At 44.2% G+C, this 24,976-nt stretch overlaps 1 protein-coding gene across 4 annotated transcripts in view; it reads left to right on the forward strand.

Moving 5' to 3' along the window:
* Positions 1 to 24,976, forward strand: part of LOC124551302 (fasciclin-2) — a 913,050-nt gene that overhangs the window by 741,386 nt on the left and 146,688 nt on the right. For all 4 annotated transcript variants that reach the window (XM_047126311.1, XM_047126312.1, XM_047126313.1 and 1 more), the window contains exon 3: positions 14,385 to 14,559. In XM_047126311.1, the coding sequence (XP_046982267.1) occupies positions 14,385 to 14,559 (175 nt within the window). The remainder of the gene's footprint in view (positions 1 to 14,384; positions 14,560 to 24,976) is intronic.

Consider the following 24,976-nt stretch of genomic DNA (forward strand, 5'->3'; position numbering starts at 1 on the left):
TGCTTACGTTTTACCGCACGAACGTCGAAAATGTAGTAAGCGGTCAACTTCATTGTGTGTGTGTGTGTGTGTGTGTGTGTGTGAGAGGGGAGGGGGGGGTCAGCAAGAAGAAGCTTCGAAAAGATTTGAAATTGTGTGTAAAGTTTGTTGCAAGTCGATAACGACTCTCGTTCTCAAATAACGCTAGTCAAAAAATTTAAACTTATATTCTGCATCAGATTTGTAAACGGATGGATTTACATTAGTTTGGAATGCGTAATTCACTGGTAAAATCACTTTTTCTCTGTCACGTCACATTTGCTAGATATACAGCAGAGACTTCTGCCTCTAAGCTGGTCGTAGATTGTGTTCCAAAAATGACCAGCATAGAGACAGATGTGATGACACTTTCTGCAGGGCCTGACCATGCTCAACCACGTACAGTGAAAGCTGTTACTGACTTGTTTGACTGATGGGGCTGCCAAGTGCTATACCACCTACTGCACCCCCCTGACTTAATCACTAGTAGGTTCAACTCGATTTCTAAACTGAAGGAAACACTTCGCGGCATTAGTTTCAAGAGCGGCTACAAATTCGTCTGGCAATAGACCGCGCCGCACTGTCAACACAACTGCCACTGCTGAGAGTACCCTACGACTTCCACATCGCTGGCAACGGGTTATACACAATGCTGATGACTACATTGAAGGTCAGTAAAACTATGAAAGACGTATCTATTTTGTACGAGCTGTAAATAAATAGTTGTCACTATTAAAGTTCCAACCCTCGTATAAATGATGTGTTGAGTAATGTCACTACCTCCGTGAAAGTGTTCGAATGTCATGCTGCTCGATATAGAGAATTTGCAACGCCGAAATAGCCTAGCGAAATGAAGGAAGAACTGTAGAGGATCAGTAATTGGTGAAGATGCGGACGGCTGAAGCTGAACGTAAATAAATGTAACATTGTTGTTGTGGTCTTGTTCCAAGACGGGGTTCAGTACAGCTCTCAAAGCTAGTTTATCCTGTCAGCGTACGACTGCTACCTACATCTATTTCAACCTGGCGGCTGCAGTTAGTCGTGGTCTTCTTCTACTTTTTTTTTTCGTCGCAGTACCTTCCATTACCAAAGTGATCTTTCCTTGATGTCTCAGGATGTGTCTGGTTAACCTGTCCTTTCTTTTAGTCATGCTGATGCACAATTTTTCCCCAATTTTGATCAGTATCTCCTTATTTGTTACGCGGTCTACACGTCTAATCTTCCGCATTGTTCTTAGAACCACACTTCAGACCTTCTATTGTCTTCTCGTCTGAATCTACGTTTCACTTCCGTACAAAGCTTCACCCACGGAAAAGTGCCTTCAGAAATGAGTTACTGACACTTATATCCATATTAGATATTAATAAATCCGTCTTTTTCAGAAATGCTTTTCATGTTTATAGGCAGTCTACACTTTATATCGTCCCTACTTTGGCAATCATCAATTATTTTATTGCCAAAACAGCAAAACTCAGCTAATTCTTGTAGTGTCTTATTTCCTAATTTAATTCTCTCGACATAATCTGATTCAACTCGACTACTTTCCGTTACCGTTGTCGTTTTACGTTTATTTTTGTTCGTGTTATAACCTTGTTGGAAAACACTATCAGTTCTGCTCAGTTGCGTTCCAAGTCGATATTTCGATTGAATAGGCGAGGATGTTCACTGCTGATCGATTCCACCATTGTCAGTAAACCACTGGAAGCGGTAACTTCACTGAAAAGGTTTATTATTATTATTATTATTATTATTATTGTTTGTTTCAGTATATCCAGCTGTTCACAATCAAACTCTGACTTTCAGAGGCCGTGTTAGGTATGAGTACACGGTATAGTATTTGCAGCAAATGCAGCTCCAGCGTGGGGAGCTTATGTTTTCTGGTAACGTCATCCTTGACGTTAACGTGCCTTTCCGTTCGGTTGACGATCTGTGTGAGTGCCGCCATTTGAATTGCTCTGTGGAACTTTATGACGTTCCGTTCGGCTCAGTGACATCCAGCGTGAGTCGATCTTAACTTTTAGCGAAATGGGCGGAAATGTAAGGCAGTGGGTGCAACACGCCGCCGAGTTGCGCGTAGCCGCAGGGAAATCTACACTGGGGTGTATGTGGGTCGGCTTGCGTGTCGGGAGCGGGGATACCCGTGGGACGTGCTCGTGTGCTGCACTCGGTCCCTGCGTGCCGGACTGCCGCGCTGCAAATGAACAGCATCCGGCGCCAAACACAGCTGCCACTGCTCAACTTCACACACTTGCCGAAGACGAGGCAGCGGCGCCGAAACACCTCGAGCTGAAAGGCGCGGCGCTGAATCTAGTAGTCCGCTGCCAGCGTCGTAGTAAATACGGGTTTTATATTCGTTATCTGATCAAAACTGTCCGGAAACGCCTATGTAATACGGAACTGACCACTAGATGGTACGAGAGGCGGATGCGCAGAATAAAATCAGGCGGGTAGCCTTGTGTGGTCAGTGGAGGGGGCGGTGACAGCAGAATGCCTCAGCCAGGAGCGCTCAGCGACTTCAAACGCATGCTAGTCATCGCGTGTCACCAGAGTAACAACCCTGTCAGGGACATATGGCCCCTCTAAAGCTGCCCAATTCGACTGTCTGTGATGTAACTGTGAAGTGGAAACGCAGGTAACCCAAGACCGAGTAGACCTCATGCACTGATACACAGAGATCGTCGATAATTGGGGAGGGTGGTTGTAAAAATCGCTTGAAAGGATTGACGCTTGCTACCAGCAGTCCATTGAGTACAGTGACTGTGCGCAGGGACTTAAAAGGTATTGGGTACAGTGGTTGAGCGGCTCCTCGAAGCTAGACATTTTTATACTCGTAAGGGGACAATGAGGCGTGTTAATCATGGATTTTCATTCAGCATAGTTATGTTGTAGAGGAACTCGTCCTAGCGAGGCTGGCGGCTTTTCATGCGACGGACCCTAGCTTATGAGAAGTTTTTGCGGGCTATAAATCGTGCTTGTGATTTCTTTTTTGATTGCTGCTTCATCGCGTCTAGGAAAAGATCCATAAAAGTACATTCTCTAATTCTTCATCAGTTTGTGCACCTGCTTTCACAGGAATCATCAAATACGCGTTGTTCGCATCGAGGTTGATCGAAGAAAGAACAATCTTTTTGAATCAAAACGAACTGTTTTTTTCCGGTATATTTTCTGAAAAATCCGTTTGCTTGCAAGGCAGTAGCTGTAATTAAAAGTGCGTGGTGCTCTACGACTTTGTGTTTCGGTTGCTTCTACGGCAAATAGCATCCGGAATTCTGATCTAGTCCGATACCGAGTACGACGATTCTTCAATATATTCTGCGACAAACGGAACACATTTGAAGAAAGTTTGCTGTAATAGTTGATACATTAGTGAAATTATTACGGCGAAAATGTTTATTTTTGTGTAATTTTTCATGACATATACTAATAAATAGTATTCTGTGCGATGAAACTGTAGAAAGAAGAAGTAGACGGCGAGGATTTGAAACCACACAGCCAGCGTGGTAACCGTGAGCCTTCCCGCTGCACTACGTTGTCTAGGTCGAAACATGGCAAATGCTACACGTACAGGGCGTACGCATAAAATTTCAATATCGATTTTCTCGGAACCTACAGGCAGTCACATGAAAATTTTTTAAAGAAAATTCCGCACTGGCTGTATGAATGATTTTTATTAAAGCTGCGACCGGTTTCGCACCACTTATCGGTGCATCCTCAGGCAGTCTGTACAAAAAATAATATAATAACAGCTCGTATAAACTATTCGATCCCCCAATTCTGAGGTGTAAATTAAACTTTTAAATAGCCAGTTTTTTGAATGAAACAAGAAAGTACTCACATACGCTATTTACAATACAGTAACGTTGAACATTGCACTGTAGCCACTCCCCACTATTCACGTCCAATATACCGTCATCTGGTGAAAGCGGTAGTTAAAATTTAAAAATCTTTTTAAATTTTTTTTTTAAATGATGGGAGCGGCAATGACCTAGAAAATAAAAACAAAATACGATGCTGATAAAACTCCCCTAAACACGAACGAGGAAAAGCGGAACATTAGCATGAACAAACAACGGAATTAGGGCCATGTAAACATAACAGAACATGCCGTGCAAGTTGAGAGGAGCCACGCGGCAGCGGACACGGCCTGACTGACTGGCCGAAATTGGAATACAATTCACAATGCGATAGCTCGCGACGTTCCTTCCGATTTTGCTGAAACGCTTCCCAGTACTTCTCAATGAACTTCGCACGCGACCAATGACTAACCAAAAACGGGTCGGTATAATCGAACTTCTCTGTACGTTTGGCCCACCTACGTAAACGAACATTAAATGACATAGCAGACTCATTACAATTTGTGAAAGGTTCGGTATCATACTTGGTAATGTAAATTAATGCCGTCTTCTGTAAAGATTGCCTGAGGATGCACCGACAAGTGGTGCGAAACCGGTCGCAATTTAATAAAAATCATTCATACAGCCAGTGCGGAATTTTCTTTGAAAAAATGTCGAAGTTTGGCTGTGGTTCTCCGCCCTCCAAAACAACAAGTCGCATGAAAAGCCGGTAGCCAGGTGCTCAGGAAAGGCTTCTCGTCAAAATATCTAAGACTCATCAATATCTGTAACAGGTCTAATGGTTTCTTTTCGGTCCAAATCGACGTTTGGGATGGTTCAAATGTGTGTGAAATCTTAAGGGACTTAACTGCTAATGTCATCAGTCCCTAAGCTTACACACTACTTAATTTAAATTATCCTAAGGACAAACACACACACCCATGTCCGAGGGAGGACTTTAAATCTTCGCCGGGACCAGCCGCAGGGTCCGTGACTGCAGCGCCTTAGACCGCTGGGCTAATCCCGCGCGGCGGGGTTGGTTCAATGAGCGACGCCAGAGGATTAGGAGAGAGTGAATCACGACGTATTATCCAGTAGCAGTGCAATAGAAGGGATACTTACCATCATGTGTAGTGCCAACAGTGAAGTACTCACAAGGGAACCTCCCCATCGCACCCCCCTCAGATTTAGTTATAAGTTGGCACAGTGGATAGGCCTCGAAAAACTGAACACAGATCAATCGAGAGAACAGGAAGAAGTTGTTGGAACTATGAAAAACATAAGCAAAACATACAAACTGAGTAGTCCATGCGCAAGATATGCAACACCAAGGAGAGTGTGAGGTGAGCGTGAGCGTGAGCGGCTGCGGAACGAGAGGTCCTTGGATCAAGTCTTCCCTCAAGTGGAAAATTTAATTTTTAATTTTCAGACAATTATTATCTGTCCGTCTTTTGGGAGTGATTATCGCATCCACAACAAAACCTAAATCGGGCAAGGGATCTTTTTACCCATTCGCCAAATGTACAAGTTAAGTGGGTCGACAACATATTCCTGTCATGTGACGCACATGCCGTCACCAGTGTCGTATAGAATATATCAGACGTGTTTTCCTGTGGAGGAATCGGTTGACCTATGACCTTGCGATCAAATGTTTTCGGTTCCCATCGGAGAGGCACGTCCTTTCGTCTACTAATCGCACGGTTTTGCGGTGCGGTCGCAAATCACATACACTAAACTTATTACAGTAAACAGAGACGTCAATGAACGAACGGACAGATCATAACTTTGCGAAAATAAAGAAAGTAAACTTTTCACTCGAGGGAAGACTTGAACCAAAGACCTGTTCGTTGCGCAGCTGCTGACGCTAACCACGGGACCACGGAGCTCCTGAGCTCACACTCTCCTTGATGTTGCCTATCTTGCACATGGACTACTCAGTTTGTATATTTTGCTTATTTTTTCATAGTTCCACACAACTTCTTCCTGTTTTCTCGATTGATCTGTGTTCAGTTTTTCAAGGCCTATCCACTGTGCCAACTTATAACTAAATCTGAGGGGGGTGCGATGGGGAGGTTCCCTTGTCAGGAGCTGCTGTTATGGTATGTGGGTTAGTGTCATGTACGAGCTAAAGACAGAAATTAGGAGTACACAGTTAACACATGTAAGGCAGAAACACGCCAACGGCCTTGCCGCAGTGGTAACACCGGTTCCCGTCAGATCACCGAAGATAGGCGCTGTCGGTGTCTTGGAAGGGTGACCTTCCGGTCTGCGCTGTTAGCAAGCGGGGAGCACCCAGCCCTTGTGAGGCAAATTGAGGAGCTGTTTGATGGAGAAGCGCAAACACTTTATTAGTGAAGCGGTGTACCGTAGGTCTCTAGAAGAGCGTAGCGTTCCTAAGGATTGGAAAAGGGCACAGGTCATCCCCGTTTTCAAGAAGGGACGTCGAACAGATGTGCAGAACTATAGACCTATATCTCTAACGTCGATCAGTTGTAGAATTTTGGAACACGTATTATGTTCGAGTATAATGACTTTTCTGTAGGCTAGAAATCTACTCTGTAGGAATCAGCATGGGTTTCGAAAAAGACGGTCATGTGAAACCCAGCTCGCGCTATTAGTCCACGAGACTCAACAGGGCCATAGACATGGGTTCACAGGTAGATGCCGTGTTTCTTGACTTCCGCAAGGCGTTCGATACAGTTCCCCACAGTCGTTTAATGATCAAAGTAAGAGCATATGGACTATCAGACCAATCGTGTGATTGGATTGAAGAGTTCCTAGATAACAGAACGCAGCATGTCATTCTCAATGGAGAGAAGTCTTCCGAAGAAAGAGTGATTTCAGGTGTGCCGCAGGGGAGTGTCGTAGGACCGCTATTCACAATATACATAAATGACCTTGTGGATGACATCGGAAGTTCACTGAGGCTTTTTGCGTATGATGCTGTGGTATATCGAGACGTTGTAACAATGGAAAATTGTACTGAAATGCAGGAGGATCTGCAGCGAATTGACGCATTGTGCAGGGAATGGCAATTGAATCTCAGTGTAGACAAGTGTAATGTGCTGCGAATACATAGAAAGATAGATCCCTTATAATTTAGCTACAAAATAGCAGATCAGCAACTGGAAGCAGTTAATTCCATAAATTATCTGGGAGTACGCATTAGGAGTGATTTAAAATGGAATGATCATATAAAGTTGATCGTCGGTAAAGCAGATGCCAGACTGAGATTCATTGGAACAATCCTAAGAAAATGCAATCCGAAAACAAAGGAAGTAGGTTACAGTACGCTTGTTCGTCCGCTTCTTGAATACTGCTCAGCAGTGTGGAATCCGTACCAGATAGGGTTGATAGAAGAGATAGAGAAGATCCAAAGGAGAGCAGCGCGCTTCGTTACAGGATCATTTAGTAATCGCGAAAGCGTTACGGAGATGATAGATAAACTCCAGTGGAAGACTCTGCAGGAGAGACGCTCAGTAGCTCGGTACGGGCTTTCGTTGAAGTTTCGAGAACATACCTTCACCGAAGGGTCAAGCAGTATATTGCTCCCTCCTACGTATATCTCGCGAAGAGACCACGAGGATAAAATCAGAGAGATTAGAGCCCTCTCTGCCTCGTGATGACTGGGTGTTCTGTGATGTCCTTAGGTTAGTTAGGTTTAAGTAGTTCTCAGTTCTAGGGGACTGATGACCATAGATGTTAAGTCCCATAGTGCTCAGAGCCATTTTTAGATTAGAGCCCACACAGAAGCATACCGACAATCTTTCTTTCTACGAACAATACGAGACTGGAATAGAAGGGAGAACCGATAGAGGTACTCAAGGTACCCCCCGCCACACACCGTCAGGCGGCTTGCGGAGTATGGATGTAGATGTAGGTGTAGAAGGAACTATTTAGCTTTCATTTAGCGCCCCAGATGTGTTAGTTTACAATAGTGCGTGATTGGTGGCCGAATTGTTTCAACTACGCAGCAGCTGAAGAATAACTGTGATGGGAGGTAAGGGTAGTCTGACAGTCACTGTTGAAAATGGCCGAAACGTCGGTCACATACCTTGAAGAATTTTGTTGACTGTGACAACGGCCGCGGAAGCCTACGTTTGCCAGTGGAACACCTTTGAGATGAGTTAGAACGTCGAGTTCACTCCAGCCCTCAGCGTCCAACGCCAGTACCTTTTCTAGCTTCGACTCTCGAAGAAGAAAGGATTGCCGTTCCTCTGCAGACACGCAGACGCCTCATTGCAAGTATCCCCAGCAGAGTTCAAGGCGCCGTAAAGACGAAGGGTCGTCTACTAATAGGTGTCCAGGTGCTTTTGTTTCTTCTCATGTTAGTGGTATTATTGCTGCAGTACTGTGAAACGCAATGCCGGAACGTGCCTGCACGTTCAGAGACTGTTATTCCAAGGAATGGAATTCCATTAAGAAAGGCCGTTTTGATTACGAAGAAGTGTGTTCTGTATGTAACTGTTTTATTAGTATAAGTCATGGTGGACGTTCCGACATAGTTGATCACATCAGGTCAAAGAAACGCGTTAACAGATACAGTGCACCGAGCTGCAGTAAAACTTTACAAAATTATTTTGTGAAACATCAGTCAAGTGAGGAGACGAAAGTTCGAGCAGCCGAGCTTACACTAGCCTGCCACACCGTAAAACATCACCAAACTTATAGATCTAGTGATTGTACTAATAAGCTTAACAGCATTATGTTTGATGATTCTTCCATTGCAAAAAAGTTTAGTTCAGCAAGAACTAAAAAACAAGGCAAATGCAACGTATTTGCCAAATTAGAGGCAACATTGCATGAAAACATTGAAGGCATAGGGTGCCCTGCACATGTTTTATAGAATAGCGTGCAGACATTTGCTGACAGTTAAAGCTGTGATGTTAAAACTATCGTCCTGAAGGTATACTCACACTTTTACATATATACTGTTAGAACAGAGAGGCTTAAAGAGTTATGTGATTATGTGGAAATTTAATATATGAATGTAATGTGTCACTCGAAAACTCGCTGGTTATCACTGTTTCCAGCAGTTGAAAGAGTAATCCGCCTGTTTGAACCGTTAAAAGATTTTTTCCTAAATGAAGACAAAGCCCCAAAAATATTGATTCAGTTTCTCAGTAACCCCTTAAGTAAAGCCTACTTATGATTCATTCACAGTCAGCTTAGCAGCATGAGATAAAGGAAATTGAGGGAAGCACGAAAAGTGTAATAGAGGTAAATGATATTTTGAAAAATACTCTGGAAACAGTTACTAAGAGGAGAGAACAGCAGGTCATTTCTTTTAATGTTAAATCTGCCCTTAAAATAGCAGAAGTATCAGAAGCAGCGGAAAGGAGTTTTAGAGAAGAAGTTAACAAGTTTTATGACACTTGTGTAGAATATCTCAGCAAGTGGAGCGCCTCGGATTTACCCTCATCGCCGGTGTTTGATTGGATGTTACTGAAGAGAGTGCCAAAATGGCAAAGTGTTGAAGAGACAGTTTCTTATTTGAAGAGTAAAGAGATTGAAATCGGTGATTCCATTCTCTTTGATCAGTTCGGCATACTGACAAATTTTGTTGAAGTAAGTCTTCACAAGTGGAATGAAAAAAAAAAAAAAAAATCACCATTGGAATGTCATGAGAAGTGGGTGAGTTTTTTTAAAAGCTGGTAATAATTGCAAGGTATTTCTTTGCTATCCCAGCCCATAATGCCAATGTGGAAAGAATATTTTCGTTCATGAATATCCAGTGAACTGATGAAAGAAACAGAATGGAGGTGGACTCTCTTGAAGCAATCCTGCAGATCCAGTACAACTACAAAATGGATTGTGCCGAGTTTTATCACTGTGTCTCAAAGAACAAAGACATGATCAAGAAGGCTGGAGGCAGTGAAAAATACCCTTTTCTCCAAGGACAGTCATTCCCATCAAAAAGTGCTCAGTAATATTAAAGCTCATGTTAATATTTATTGATTAAAAGTTGAATGGCTGCAAAATTTTGTAAAATCGTAATACATTTCTTTATCACTGTATACGTTTATTAAATGTCATTAATTATACGGATAATCTAGATTATATCAATCTTTTGTATCCTCTTATTAGTTATAATAATCGGGTTAACAAAATGTATCGCCGGCCTGAGTGGACGAGCGGTTCTAGGCGCTTCAGTCTGGAACCGCGCGACCGCTACGTCGCAGGTTCGAATCCTGCCTCGGATGTGTGTGATGTCCTTAGGTTAGTTAGGTTTAAGTAGTTCTAAGTTCTAGGGGACTGATGACCTCAGCTTTTAAGTCCCATAGTGCTCAGAGCCATTTGAACCAACCACAATGTGTCAACAAAACATTAATATTTCAAATTAAGAAACCTGGGTACATGTGGAATGAGGTGTCCATTGACACCTGGGTGAATGTGTCCCGGTTTTCACAGAAAATAATTTGGTCACCCTAAAATAAAGTCATATTTCAACAAATTTTAGTAATAGGTCATATTGCGGCTAACTTTTAATATAATAGGTCATATTCCCGTCACCTTTTCCAAAAATGCATATACCGTTTTTCACGTATCTTACGAGACACACGAATAAGAAAATGAATATGTTGCTCACGAGACAATATTTAACATGCTATTATGAAAGATAAGCAGATAAATTAGTACGCAGCTTTATTTCTCAGGACTGTAGCAGAAATTCGGTGTACCACAACAGTCGTTTCGCGAACATGAAACATTGTTGCGCAGAGTCGACAATACGCTCTCAGAGCCAACAAAGGCGGTTTCTGCCGTAATAATCATCGCAGTCGCACATGTGTTCCCAGTAACCAGTTTGAATACAGCCTTTGCCTTGTTCAACAAGCCTAAAGCAAATTGCTCCGACAGCGTGAAGTTGCGAGGATATGTTCGAGAATTTGGAGAGAAGTTCTTTAGTACTGATGGGAAAATATTATTTTGTAAACTGTGTGAAGTTAAAGTTAGTACAGAAAAACGCTTTAATGTGCAACACTGTAATACCGCTAAACACAGCAGCTGTGTGAAACGAAGTGCTGAAAATAACAGCAGGCAAACGCTGTTACTTGAACAGACAGGTGATGGTGTCCTGCAACATCCCATTGGAAAAGCTAAAGAATCCACACTTCAGACGGTTGTTGGAGAAGTACACAACACATCCAGTTCAGATGAATCTACACTGAGAAAGAACTATTTATCCGTATGCTACAATGATGTGCTCAACAAAATACTCATTAGGCCTACTATTGCTGATCAAAAGATCTGGCTGTCGATAGATGAAACTACGCATATTAGTGGCCGATATACAGGGTGTTACAAAAAGATACGGCCAAACTTATTCCTCACACACAAAGAAAGAAAATATGTTATGTGGACATGTGTCCGGAAACGCTTACTTTCCATGTTAGACCTCATTTTATTACTTCTCTTCAAATCACATTAATGATGGAATGGAAACACACAGCAACAGAACGTATCAGTGTGACTTCAAACACTTTGTTACAGGAAATGTTCAAAATGTCCTCCGTCAGCGAGGATACATGCATCCACCCTCCGTCGCATGGAATCCCTGATGCGCTGATGCAGCCCTGGAAAATGGCGTATTGTATCACAGCCGTCCACAATGCGAGCACGAAGAGTCTCTACATTTGGTATCGGGGTTGCGTATACAAGAGCTTTCAAATGCCCCCATAAATGAAAGTCAAGAGGGTTGAGGTCAGGAGAGCGTGGAGGCCATGGAATTGGTCCGCCTCTACCAATCCATCGGTCACCGAATCTGTTGTTGAGAAGCGTACGAACACTTCGACTGAAATGTGCAGGAGCTCCATCGTGCATGAACCACATGTTGTGTCGTACTTGTAAAGGCACATGTTCTAGCAGCACAGGTAGAGTATCCCGTATGAAATCATGATAACGTGCTCCATTGAGCGTATGTGGAGGAACATGGGGCCCAATCGAGACATCACCAACAATGCCTGCCCAAACGTTCACAGAAAATCTGTGTTGATGACGTGATTGCGCAATTGCGTGCGGATTGTCGTCAGCCCACACATGTTGATTGTGAAAATTTACAATTTGATCACGTTGGAGTGAAGCCCCATCCGTAAAGAGACAATTTGCACTGAAATGAGGATTGACACTTTGTTGGATGAACCATTCGCAGAAGTGTACCCGTGGAGGCCAATCAGCTGCTGATAGTGCCTGCACACGTTGTACACGGCATGGAAACAACTGGTCCCCCCGTAGCACTCTCCATGCAGTGACGTGGTCAACGTTACCTTGTACAGCAGCAACTTCTCTGACGCTGACATTAGGGTTATCGTCAACTGCACGAAGAATTGCCTCGTCCATTGCAGGTGTCCTCGTCGTTCTAGGTCTTCCCCAGTTGCGAGTCATAGGCTGGAATGTTCCGTGCTCCCTAAGGCGCCGATCAATTGCTTCGAACGTCTTCCTGTCGGGACACCTTTGTTCTGGAAATCTGTCTCTATACAAACGTACCGCGCCACGGCTATTGCCCCGTGCTAATCCATACATCAAATGGGCATCTGCCAACTCCGCATTTGTAAACATTGCAATGACTGCAAAACCACGTTCGTGATGAACACTAACCTGTTGATGCTACGTACTGATGTTCTTGATGCTAGTACTGTAGAGCAATGAGTCGCATGTCAACACAAGCACCGAAGCAACATTACCTTCCTTCAGTTGGGCCAACTGGCGGTGAATCGAGGAAGTACAATACATACTGACGAAACTAAAATGAGCTCTAACATGGAAATTAAGCGTTTCCGGACACATGTCCACATAACATCTTTTCTTTATTTGAGTGTGAGGAATGTTTCCTGAAAGTTTGGCCGTACCTTTTTGTAACACCCTGTATTGCAAATGTTGATGGCCCTGGAGATATGTTCCTACTAACGTGTGAAGCTCTCGATAGAGTAAACAATTCGACGATTGCAGTTTTGTTTGACAACTCTCTGAAGCTACTGTGGTCGAATGGTATGAAAATAGAGAGCGTTTTGCTACTTGTAACAGATGGTGCTTCATATATGGCTAAAGCAGCCAAAGGGCTTCAGATTCTCTACCCCAGTATGGTGTACGCCACTTGCCTTGCACATGCGTTGCACAGTGTTGTCGAAGAGGTGCGATCAAATTACCCTGACGTGTACAAATTAATTTCGTGTGGCAAGAAAATCCATGTGAAGGCTCCGCTAAGGGTGCAGAAATTCAAGGAACAAGCACCTTCAACGCCCCTCGCACCTAAACCTTTTCTTACACGATGGGGTTCTTGGTTTAATGCTGCTGAGTATCACTGCACCAACTACACCCAAATAAAGACAATCTTCTGTGAGCTTGATAGCGATGAATCAAGTGCTATCAGAATTGTGAAAGAAGTTTTTACAGATACATTGTCTCGAAACTTGGCATACATCAACGCCAATTTTTCAGTCATATCAAAAGCCATCAAACGACTGGAAGCTGTTGGCACTCAGCTATGGGGGGGGGGGCCCTGAGTATTGTGCAACATGTGCAGAGTGAGTTGGGTCGAGCAAGTGGTCGTGTGGCTGCCAAAGTGAGAACCAAATTGCAAAGTGTTCTCCAACGAAATCCTGGATATTCTACACTGTGCAAAATTAGCGACAGTCATTCAGGGAATGCCACAACATTTTAAGATACTGAAACGAAGCTGAACTCCCGCCTGGCTGCCTTCAAATACGCTCCAGTGACGTCTCGTGAAGTGGAGAGGAGCTTTTCCAGGTACAAAACTATCCTCAGCGACAACCGTAAATGTTTGACTATGGAAAACCTGAAAATGCACCTTGGGATCCAGTGCAGCTTTGCAGATTGACATACGGTATTAAATAATGTGAAACGCTTTAAATACTATGTAGAAATATAAACATTGTTTTACTATTTCGATAGATGATTTTTCCACTGTACTTTGTGTTTAGAAAATAAAACATTCAGCCATTCAAAAAATAGGTGCAAATTAGCCCCAAACCCTACTGAAAGAAAGAACTATACTTACAATATTTTGAGAAGTGAATTTTGTATTACTTTATGGCGAATAAAAAATTAAATAAACAAACAAGAACGCTTTAAATAGACTTCTATTAAGTCATATTTTATTTTTAAGGTCGTATTTATGTAAGTTTTAGGTCATAAATGCTTGCATATTTCACTGGTTTTTTAGGTAATTAAAATCCGGGCCCTAGCGATCACAAAGATTCGCAGGACCCAAGAATATTTCGCAATAGAGTTCTGCATACGGTCCCGTTTATAAATGAGCTGCACTTTACGAGAATTGTCTAAAAAAACCGACCATTCACCTTCTGTACTACTATCCTTACACGCGCTTTCTGTTCACATCCCTTTGCAACTTAACGCAGATATTTAACCGGCGCGGCGTGACTACGTCAAGCGGCACACTGCTAATAGTGTATTCGAACATTAAACGATTGTCTTTCCCACTCGTCTACGTTAAATTATAATAGTGTGTGTCCCGGCTGTGGGATCTAAAGCTGCGCCTGTATCCGGGTGTTGCAGGTGCCTGGGCCCAGAGCGCGGGGCTGGAGATCCTGCCCAACAGCGAGAACCAGACCAAGCCGATCGGGCGCAGCATGCTGCTCACGTGCAAGCCCAACGTCACCAACAAGAACCTCATCTCGCAGCTGCGCTGGACCGACCCCAGCGGCCGCGAGGTGCCCTTCAAGAACCCCACGTGAGTACCAACCAGTTGCTCTGTGATCACGTGGCAGTTATCTTGCTCTTAATTAATCCTTTGCCTGAGCCTGCACCTTCGCTCTCATAGGCCTGTTGTACGCCCACAAAACCTTATCATTCGCTCGCATACGTTTGTCACATATACACTCCTGGAAATTGAAATAAGAACACCGTGAATTCATTGTCCCAGGAAGGGGAAACTTTATTGACACATTCCTGGGGTCAAATACATCACATGATCACACTGACAGAACCACAGGCACATAGACACAGGCAACAGAGCATGCACAATGTCGGCACTAGTACAGTGTATATCCACCTTTCGCAGCAATGCAGGCTGCTATTCTCCCATGGAGACGATCGTAGAGATGCTGGATGTAGTCCTGTGGAACGGCTTGCCATGCCATTTCCACCTGGCGCCTCAGTTGGACCAGCGTTCGTGCTGGACGTGCGGACCGCGTGAGGCGACGCTTCATCCAGTCCCAAACATGCTCAATGCGGGACAGATCCGGAGATCTTGCTGGCCAGGGTAGTTGACTTACACCTTCTAGAGCACGTTGGGTGGCACGGGATACATGCGGACGTGCATTGTCCTGTTGGAACAGCAAGTTCCCTTGCCGGTCTAGGAATGGTAGAACGATGGGTTCGATGACGGTTTGGATGTACCGTGCACTATTCAGTGTCCCCTCGACGATCACCAGTGGTGTACGGCCAGTGTAGGAGATCGCTCCCCACACAATGATGCCTGGTGTTGGCCCTGTGTGCCTCGGTCGTATGCAGTCCTGATTGTGGCGCTCACCTGCACGGCGCCAAACACGCATACGACCATCATTGGCACCAAGGCAGAAGCGACTCTCATCGCTGAAGACGACACGTCTCCATTCGTCCCTCCATTCACGCCTGTCGCTGCACCACTGGAGGCGGGCTGCACGATGTTGGGGCGTGAGCGGAAGACGGCCTAACGGTGTGCGGGACCGTAGCCCAGCTTCATGGAGACGGTTGCGAATGGTCCTCGCCGATACCCCAGGAGCAACAGTGTCCCTAATTTGCTGGGAAGTGGCGGTGCGGTCCCCTACGGCACTGCGTAGGATCCTACGGTCTTGGCGTGCATCCGTGCGTCGCTGCGGTCCGGTCCCAGGTCGACGGGCACGTGCACCTTCCGCCGACCACTGGCGACAACATCGATGTACTGTGGAGACCTCACGCCCCACGTGTTGAGCAATTCGGCGGTACGTCCACCCGGCCTCCCGCATGCCCACTATACGCCCTCGCTCAAAGTCCGTCAACTGCACATACGGTTCACGTCCACGCTGTCGCGGCATGCTACCAGTTTTAAAGACTGCGATGGAGCTCCGTATGCCACGGCAAACTGGCTGACACTGACGGCGTCGGTGCACAAATGCTGCGCAGCTAGCGCCATTCGACGGCCAACACCGCGGTTCCTGGTGTGTCCGCTGTGCCGTGCGTGTGATCATTGCTTGTACAGCCCTCTCGCAGTGTCCGGAGCAAGTATGGTGGGTCTGACACACCGGTGTCAATGTGTTCTTTTTTCCATTTCCAGGAGTGTCTAATATAGGCGCACGCGCGCGCGCGCGCGCCCACACACACACACACACACACACACACACACACACACACACACACACACACACACACTCGCGCGCGCGCGCTCCAATTGATCAAAATAACCCGGACAGCTTTTAGTGTGTTGACGGATGTGAAAAGTATCGAACTATCAGTTTAATGAGTCACAGCTGCAAAATACTAACGCGAATTCTTTACAGACGAATGGAAAAACTGGTAGAAGCCGACCTCGGGGAAGATCAGTTTGGATTCCGTAGAAATGTTGGAACACGTCAGGCAATACTGACCTTACGACTTATCTTAGAAGAAGGATTAAGGAAAGGCAAACCTACATTTCTAGCATTTGTAGACTTAGAGAAAGCTTTTGACAATGTTGACTGGAATACTCTCTTTCAAATTCTAAACGTGGCAGGGGTAAAATACAGAGAGCGAAAGGCTATTTACAATTTGTACGGAAACCAGATGGCAGTTATAAGAGTCGAGGGGCATGAAAGGGAAGCAGTGGTTGGGAAGGGAGTGAGACAGGGTTGTAGCCTCTCCCCGTTGTTATTCAATCTTTATATTGAGCAAGCAGTAAAGGAAACAAAAGAAAAATTTGGAGTAGGTATTAAGGTCCAGGGAGAAGAAATAAAAACTTTGAGGTTCGCCGATGACATTGTAATTCTGTCAGAGACGGCAAAGAACTTGGAAAAGCAGTTGAATGGAATAGGACAGTGTCTTGAAAGGAGGATATAAGATGAACATCAACAAAAGCAAAACGAGGACAATGGAATGTAGTCGAATTCTGTCGGGTGATGCTGAGGGAATTAGATTAAGAAATGAGACACTTAAAGTAGTAAAGGAGTTTTGCTATTTGGGGAGCAAAATAACTGATGATGGTCGAAGTAGAGAGGATATAAAATGTAGACTGGCAATGGCAAGGAAAACATTTCTGAAGAAGAGAAATTTGTTAACATCGAGTATAGATTTTAACGTCAGGAAGTCATTTCTGAAAGTATTTGTATGGAGTGTAGCCATGTATGGAAGTGAATCATGGACAGTAAGTAGTTTGGACAAGAAGAGAATAGAAGCTTTCGAAATGTGGTGCTACAGAAGAATTTTGAAGATTAGGTGGGTAGATCACATAAGTAATGAGGAGGTATTGAATAGGATTGGGGAGAAGAGGAGTTTGTGGCACAACTTGACTGGAAGAAGGGATCGGTTGGTAGGACATGTCCTGAGGCATCAAGGGGTCACAAATTTAGCATTGGAGGGCAGCGTGGAGGGTAAAAATCGTAGAGGGAGACCAAGAGATGAATACACTAAGCAGATTCAGAAGGATGTAGGTTGCAGTAGGTACTGGGAGATGAAGGAGCTTGCACAGGATAGAGTAGCATGGAGAGCTGCATCAAACCAGTTTCAGGACTGAAGACCACAACAACAACAACAACAACAACTTTTGGTGAACATTAGTATGGGGTGTGTCCATCCATCACCTTTATAATGCCTTGAACTCAGCTGGGGACACTTGTAATGAGGTGTCTAGATGTGGAGGAATAGCAGCCCATTCTTCCCGAAGGGTTCAGGTCGGGACTGTGAGTAAGCCAGTCCATTTCAAGAATGCTGTCCATAACCGATTACATCACAGGTTGAAATGGTGCGTTATCGTGCTGATAACAAGCAAACATCGTCTCCTGCATAATGTGTTCATACTCTTCCGCATTTAGCGCTTCTTAAGTGCAATAAGGGAACCACACCCTAACCACGAAGAGCACTCCCATACCATAACACCACCTCGCTGTTGACACTACACGTCATGGCAGGTTTAATGAACTGCAAGGGTTGCTATATGAGGGCTACGAAGTGATTTTGCTGCAGTTGTAGTTAATGAATGATATCAGAAGCATGACTCTTGGTTTATTCAGATTATGTGTGTTGTGTCTAGACAAGACAGCCTAGACACAATGAGAGGAAGCCGAAAGGCACGCGCTTAAACTCACACAGGCTGGCGTGAGGTCTGAAACAGGATACGTAATGAATGCTATAAAGAAAAGTACGTAGCTTCTGAAATACTTAACTTTAATCCATGATTGGTGAACATTGGTCTTGTTGATACAGTATTATCATCTCAATATAACTTGGTGATGGCGCCTTGCTAGGTCGTAGCAATTGACTTAGCTGAAGGCTATGCTAACTATCGTCTCGGCAAATGAGAGCGTATTTGTCAGTGTGGCGTCGCTAGCAAAGTCGGCTGTACAACTGGGGCGAGTGCCAGTACGTCTCTCTAGACCTGCCGTGTGGTGGCGCTCGGTCTGCTATCACTGACAGTGGCGACACGCGGGTCCGACGTATACTAATGGACCGCGGCCGATTTAAAGGCTACCACCTAGCAAGTGTGGTGTCTGGTGGTGACACCACAATGTGCATATATGTACAGAATGTCACAGCAGTGCAGCATTTCTATAAGTTTCTCATTTGTCCTGCATATGTATTCTTAGTTTCTCTCGATTCCTAGGTATTGCACTGGCCCATGGTTTCCGGCACATACTCCCCGTGTATTAGGGGTTCTCCGCATAGCTGCCTTTAACTTCAGAACTACTAACGTCTGTTTAGTTGCGCTGTCTGCACCCCGAAACTCAACAAGTTGTATCTATTCGTGTACTTATCACCCATCCTTCACATTCCTTGATTGGGCAACAACTAGTTCTTTGCTCTGTTGCGACGCTAGGTGTGCTTTAACTTGGCACTCACGTAGGTCCACCAACACCTGATTAGGGAATCTAGCATTCCACACTCCAAGCTTCCTTATTTGTTTTCTTCTAATCTTTGCCATCTTTCTGTAGCGCCGCTTTCCAGAAGCCTCTATTTTCTTCTTACGGGAACTGAATTGTCCACGTTTGACTTCCTCACACACTGATAACCTTGCAATTGGTCCCCTTAATCTCCAGACCAACCAACTTCTGCACATCATCATAATCATCATCATCAGTGTTCTGCCTAAAGGCAGGTTTTCACGTGGTAGTTCTCCAGGCTGTCCGGTCTTCTGCCATCCTCTTCAGGTCTGCATAATTTCCTCGTCCCTTTATGTCGTCTTCCTCTCAGTCTTCTCCCACAAACCAATCCTCCAAAGCATGTACTAGCAAGCACTCCCTTCTCAATGAATGTCCCAACCAGTTCTTTTTCCTTTCTCTTACAACCTTCAGCAGACATCTTCTCTCACCAACCCTTTCCAATACTCTCTCATTACTCACTCTTTCCATCCAGCTTATTCTCTCCATTCTCCTCCACATCCACATCTCAAATGCTTCTAACCTTTTTTCATCTTCTCGTCTCAGTGTCCATGTTGCTGCCCCATATAGTGCCATACTCCAGACAAAACATTTGCCAAGCCTTTTCCTTAGTCCTGTAACTAATTTGCCACATAAGAATCTCCTCTTTCTGTTGAATGCCTCCTTCGCCATGGCAATTCGAGTTTTCACCTCCTGGTGACATCTCAAGTCTTCAGTTATTGTGCTTCCGAGATATTTAAATTCACTTATTTGGCTAATGGTAGATTGTCCTATTTTAATATTGGACAGTCTGCGTCTTGTACTGATGACGATACTCTTTGTTTTTGCTGTGTTTATTTGCATCCCATATTCCACACAAGCTTCATTCAGATCTTTGAGCATGTTATTCACTGTCCGCTCATTTTCTGCCACTAATACCATGTCATCAGCAAATCTTACACATTCTATTCTCTTTCCACCAATTCAAATTCCTCTTTTCCCATGTAAGCTTTTCGCAACAATCTAAGCTTTTCGCAACAATTCTCTTTTAAGTTATACGTTAAACAACAGTGGGGAAAGGCAACAACCTTGTCTAACACCTCGTCCAATGCTGCTTCCTTCCTTCCGGCATTTCATTTCCAATCCTTATCCTTACTTTTTGGTGTAAATATAGATTCTGTATCAGTCGTCTCTCTTTCCAATCTACTCCTTTCCTGTTCAAGATATCCATCAGCTTCTTCCACTTAACTCTGTCAAAAGCCTTTTCTAAATCTATAAAAACAGCAAAGATTTCTCTACCCTTTTCCATATATCTTTCCCCTATAGTTCGTAGCAGGCAAATAGTATCTCTTGTTCCTTTTCCTCTTCTAAATCCGAACTGCTCCTCTGCAATCCCTCTATCCAGCTTGCCATATAACCTTCTATTCAACACTCTCAGCAAGACTTTAGCTGCATGAGAAATTAGACTGATGGTTCGGTGCTCTTCACATTTTTTAGTGTTTCTCTTTTTCTCTATTGGTATCATAACTGTTGCAGCAAAGTCCTCAGGCCATTTCCCTTTGTCATATATCTCTTTACAGAGGTAGACCATTTCTTTTCTTGCCTTGTTTCCCAGACTCTTCAACAGTTCTGCTGGCAAATCATCTATTCCACATGCCTTCCTATTCTTCATCTCCTTCAGCGCCTTTTCTACTTCTGCTTCCAAGATGGTAAATTCCTTTCCACCTTCCGGCACATATTGCTCCTCTTCAACCTTAATTTCGCTTTGCATTTCATCCCCCTTGCAAAGACATTCAATATATTCTTGCCATCTGTTCTTCTGCTAGAGTACCATCCGCTCTTTCTATTTCCATATTATTCCTCTTTCTTTTACGTTCAAAAACTATCTCACTTGCCAGTCTATACATCATTCATACTTTCCCCCTCTCTCCATTTTCTCTATTTCTTCGCATTTCTGTTTCATCCATTTTTCTCTTGCTTCTTCAGTTTCTCTGCTTAATTCATTATTCAGTTTCCTGTACCTCTTTTTGCCTTCTTCAGTTTCTACACTTTTCCACTTTCTGCGCTCTATCATCTTTTTCAACATGTTTTCTGTTATCCATTCCTTCCCGGTGCTTTGGGATACTCTAATTCCTAGTACTTCTTTGGCAGAGTCCATGGGTCCTTCCCTCATTTTTATCCACTTGTCATTGACACTTTCATCCACACTACCTCTTTGCCATTTTTCCATAAATCTGTTCTCCAAATCTGATGCCTTTCCTACCTCTTTGAGTCTTTGTATGTTTAGTCTTTCCTTTGGTTTACCTCTCCACACTTATTTTGAACTTCACTTGTATTTCTCCGATTACTAGGTTGTGGTCTGAATTTGTGGTCTTTTTTGTATCAGGATGTAGTCCAGCTGATATCTTTCCCTATTCAAATTTGATATCCATGTGTAACGTCTCCTTTCGTGGTGTTCACATAATGTGTTACCCACTGCTAATGAATTTTCTTTACAGAAACTAATTAGTCGTTCATCTCTCTCATTTCTTATTCCTAATCCAAATTTTCCAACTGTATCTTCATCTCTTCCTTCACCCACCACTGCATTCCAGTCCCCCATGATGGTAATGCAGGCATTTCTATTTTCTTTCTCGGTGAGTTCTTGTATTTTCTCAAAATATTCTTCCACTTCCTCATCTCTGTGCGGGCTGGTTGGCATATATACCTGTATTAATACCAAATCGTTTGAACTACCCTTCAGTCGTATCATCATCAGTCTTCCATCAATATATTGTACCTTCATTACCTTATTTTTCAACTTTCGCCCTATCAATATTCCTACTCCGTTTTCACCACTCTTGATTTCCCCTGAGTAAAAGAGTTTATAATCTCCACTTTCTATCTCCCCATTCTCTCCCCATCTCATTTCACACAAACCGAGGGCATCTAATCTGTTCCTTTTCATCTCCTGTTTTGCATTCTCTAGCTTTCCTGCTTGCAGAAGTGTTCTCACATTCCATGTTCCGATCCGTATCTTTCCTCCTTTCACTGTCCCTTTCTTCCTTTCAAAATATGTCTACTCTCAATGTGTTCCCCTCCCGGAGATCCGAATGAGGGGAAGTTTTAACTCTGGAATCTTTCACATGGAGAGACATACCATATACTGCTTGGGAATGTAATGTGGTAGTTTCCCGTTGCTTTCCACATAGGCAGTAGGATTCCCAACCTAAAGTCAGCCGCTCACCATGAGTCAGACGCTGTCTGTAGCCGCCCCTCTGGGGTTCAGTCGCTACATGTACTCTTTTTGTACCCAAAGAGAAAAGGTGCCTCTTCCGCCAGCTCCGCCGTACTGGAGCCCATCTTCTCCGTCTTCGCTGTCGTTGAGGTCTTCACCGTATCCCTGCCACCCGGGCCAGGTGAACCAAGGTTTTGTAACGAGGTGTTACTCCTCCCCCTCCTCCTTTCTCAACCAGGCTTGGGACCGGCTATGGAGGAGTTCTTCTGCACAATGTTACAAATTCGGCAAGTATCTACAGAAAACGTTTTGCCTGGTGACAACACCCGCTGGGTAGCCCCAGCCTAGAGATCCGATTGGGGGACTGTTTTACTTCCTGGATATTTTACCCAAGAGGGTGCCATTATCATTAAACCAGCGTATCTCAGCCTTTCAGTATTCGCGATCCAATTTTCAGTCATAATTTACATCCCCCCCCCCCCCCCCATTCTCTGTTTCGAGCATTTTGACGCCAAAACATATAAATTACGAAGACAAGGAAATTGATAGCTATTTCGCAACACCGTTTAGCTACAATGAAAAAACCGGAATCGGTGGACCTGTATTCCTCCCTGTCCTACAGGGAACGCGCGAAAATACTCCCCAAGGCATCTCAACTGCCGAAGAAGATTTCTTCGTAGACTTCACGGCAAGTGGCGAAGTCAAAAGACATCTTAGTAATAAATAGTTTTTTGAAGTTTTGGCAGCGTGGATTGATGAGTTTTCTGCACTGAAAATAAGGGTATTTCCTACAGTATTACCATTTTCAACATCCTACCTTTGCGAAACCGGATTTTCTGCGTTGGCTGCTTTGAATCCAAATTTTAATTTCAGCTAAACATAGAAAAAGAACTCAGACTGTCTATCTCTAATACTGAAGCCTCCTTCGAAAAACTTTGCCCTCGACGGCAGGTCCGAGGGAGTCACTAATAATTAGAAAACTTATTTTTAATTTAGTATTGAAAAGTCAACTATTTAAAGCACTACGCAGTAATGATAACAACCCTGTTTATAAGCACTTTATATAAGAGAAAACGTGAATTGTAATTTTTTATTACGTCAGAAGTATTCTGTTTTGCTTTACTTTCAGTAAATGAATCAGTTTATGAGTTCATTTTTTTTTTTTTCTTTTTGAAAAGCTCGCTTACTCGCACCCCCCATTCAGTGTTATCACGGCCGCCCCACTGCGCTGCGTTAAACAATGCAATAGAACTGCGTGTCCCCTGGTAAGTCATTCCTTTATTCATTTTGCTCTGTTAGATTCCATCAAGAAAGAGAATCCTCATTATTGTGGGCCGAGTCAGAGTACGCATTAACGAAATACTACAAAATCGTAGGAACTGTATTAAAATGAACAGTGACTATGCTGCTGAATATTCACGGTAATGCTATGATTTAATTGATAAAATTAGTGAGGAAGCTGCCTCGTCAGTTTTGGTATACAGCTTCTGTTTATCTGCTATAACGTACTAGCTTAATATTTTCTTGATTACCATAGTATGTTTCAACGAAAACACCGCTGTTTGCCATGCATTATATACCGATAAGCCAAAGCATTATGAATACTGCCCCACCGCGAGGATGGATGCCGCCTGGTGACATGCAGGCACAAAGCGCACAGAGACGGCTCGGGAGGGGGGTCACCCTAGCGAAGATATGGGCTGCAAATGGGGAAATCCATTGAGATAGGCGACTTTGTCAAAGGACAGATTATTAGACCTATTATGCAGAGCCTGTGGACGAGTATCTCGAAATCGTCGAGGCTGGTCGAACGTTCACGTGATAGTGCTACAACTGGGCGCTAAATAGTTGGACGTCCACGACCGTTCGCGGAACGTGGGGTTCGGAGGGGTGTCTGTTCTGTAAAATAGGATAGATGGTGATCAGCGGCATCTCGCCCGAAAGAGCACGTGTTTCGGAGCACACCGTTCATTGTGCGTTGTTGAATGTGGAGCTCCGCAGCGGACTACCCTTACGTGTTCACATGTTGACCTAACGACATCGCTAGTTATATTTGCATTGCACACGGGCCGTCGGAGTCGGCCGTCGCTCAATGGAAACATGTCGGTTCTTTGGGCGAATCACGTATTTGTTGCACTAGGTCGATAGTCGTCTCCACAGACGTCGCCATCGAGGTGGAGGTGGCTCGAAACGTGCAGCGTGAGACGGACACAGGCTGGTGGGAGCTACGGGAGGCATTCCCCTGCACTTGCAAGGGACCAGCGGTATTCATTCCCCGACGGCGATGTCATGTTTCAGCTGTATAATTGTCCGTGTCTCGGAGCCAGAACCGTGCTACAGTGGTTTGAGGAGCATTATAGTGAAGGCAACGTTGATGTCTCGGCGACCAAATTCGCCTGATGTAAGACCTATGGAATCCATCTGGCTCATTATCGGCCGCCATCGCCGCTTACCCGAATCAGCGGCCCCTTATTTACGCTTATTACGTGACCTGTGCGTACGCATCTAATGGGACATGCTTCAACAAACCTACCAACAAACTGTCGGATCCGTGATTCAAAGAATCAGTGATATATTTCGTTCCGAAGACGCGCAAACAAGCTATTAAGCAGGTGTCAAAATATTTTTTCTCGTCAGTGTACGTTAACGAAAGAATTATACAACTTCCGTTTAGGGCCAGAGACTATTAGACCGTAGTGGTGTTCCTTCTTAGACTTGATATCGTAGATAGATATCTATGGAGTAAGCGTTCGGATGCCCAGAGACTTCTGTCCGCAACATCTCATGCAGCCAGTGGCGGATACAGAAAAACCTCAAGGAGGGAGCGCTGAAGATATCTTGAGCTACCTTTACTTTTACCGTAATAA

The sequence above is a fragment of the Schistocerca americana genome, chromosome 9 (genome assembly GCF_021461395.2).
Source record: "Schistocerca americana isolate TAMUIC-IGC-003095 chromosome 9, iqSchAmer2.1, whole genome shotgun sequence".
In the NCBI taxonomy this organism is placed as follows: domain Eukaryota; kingdom Metazoa; phylum Arthropoda; class Insecta; order Orthoptera; family Acrididae; genus Schistocerca; species Schistocerca americana.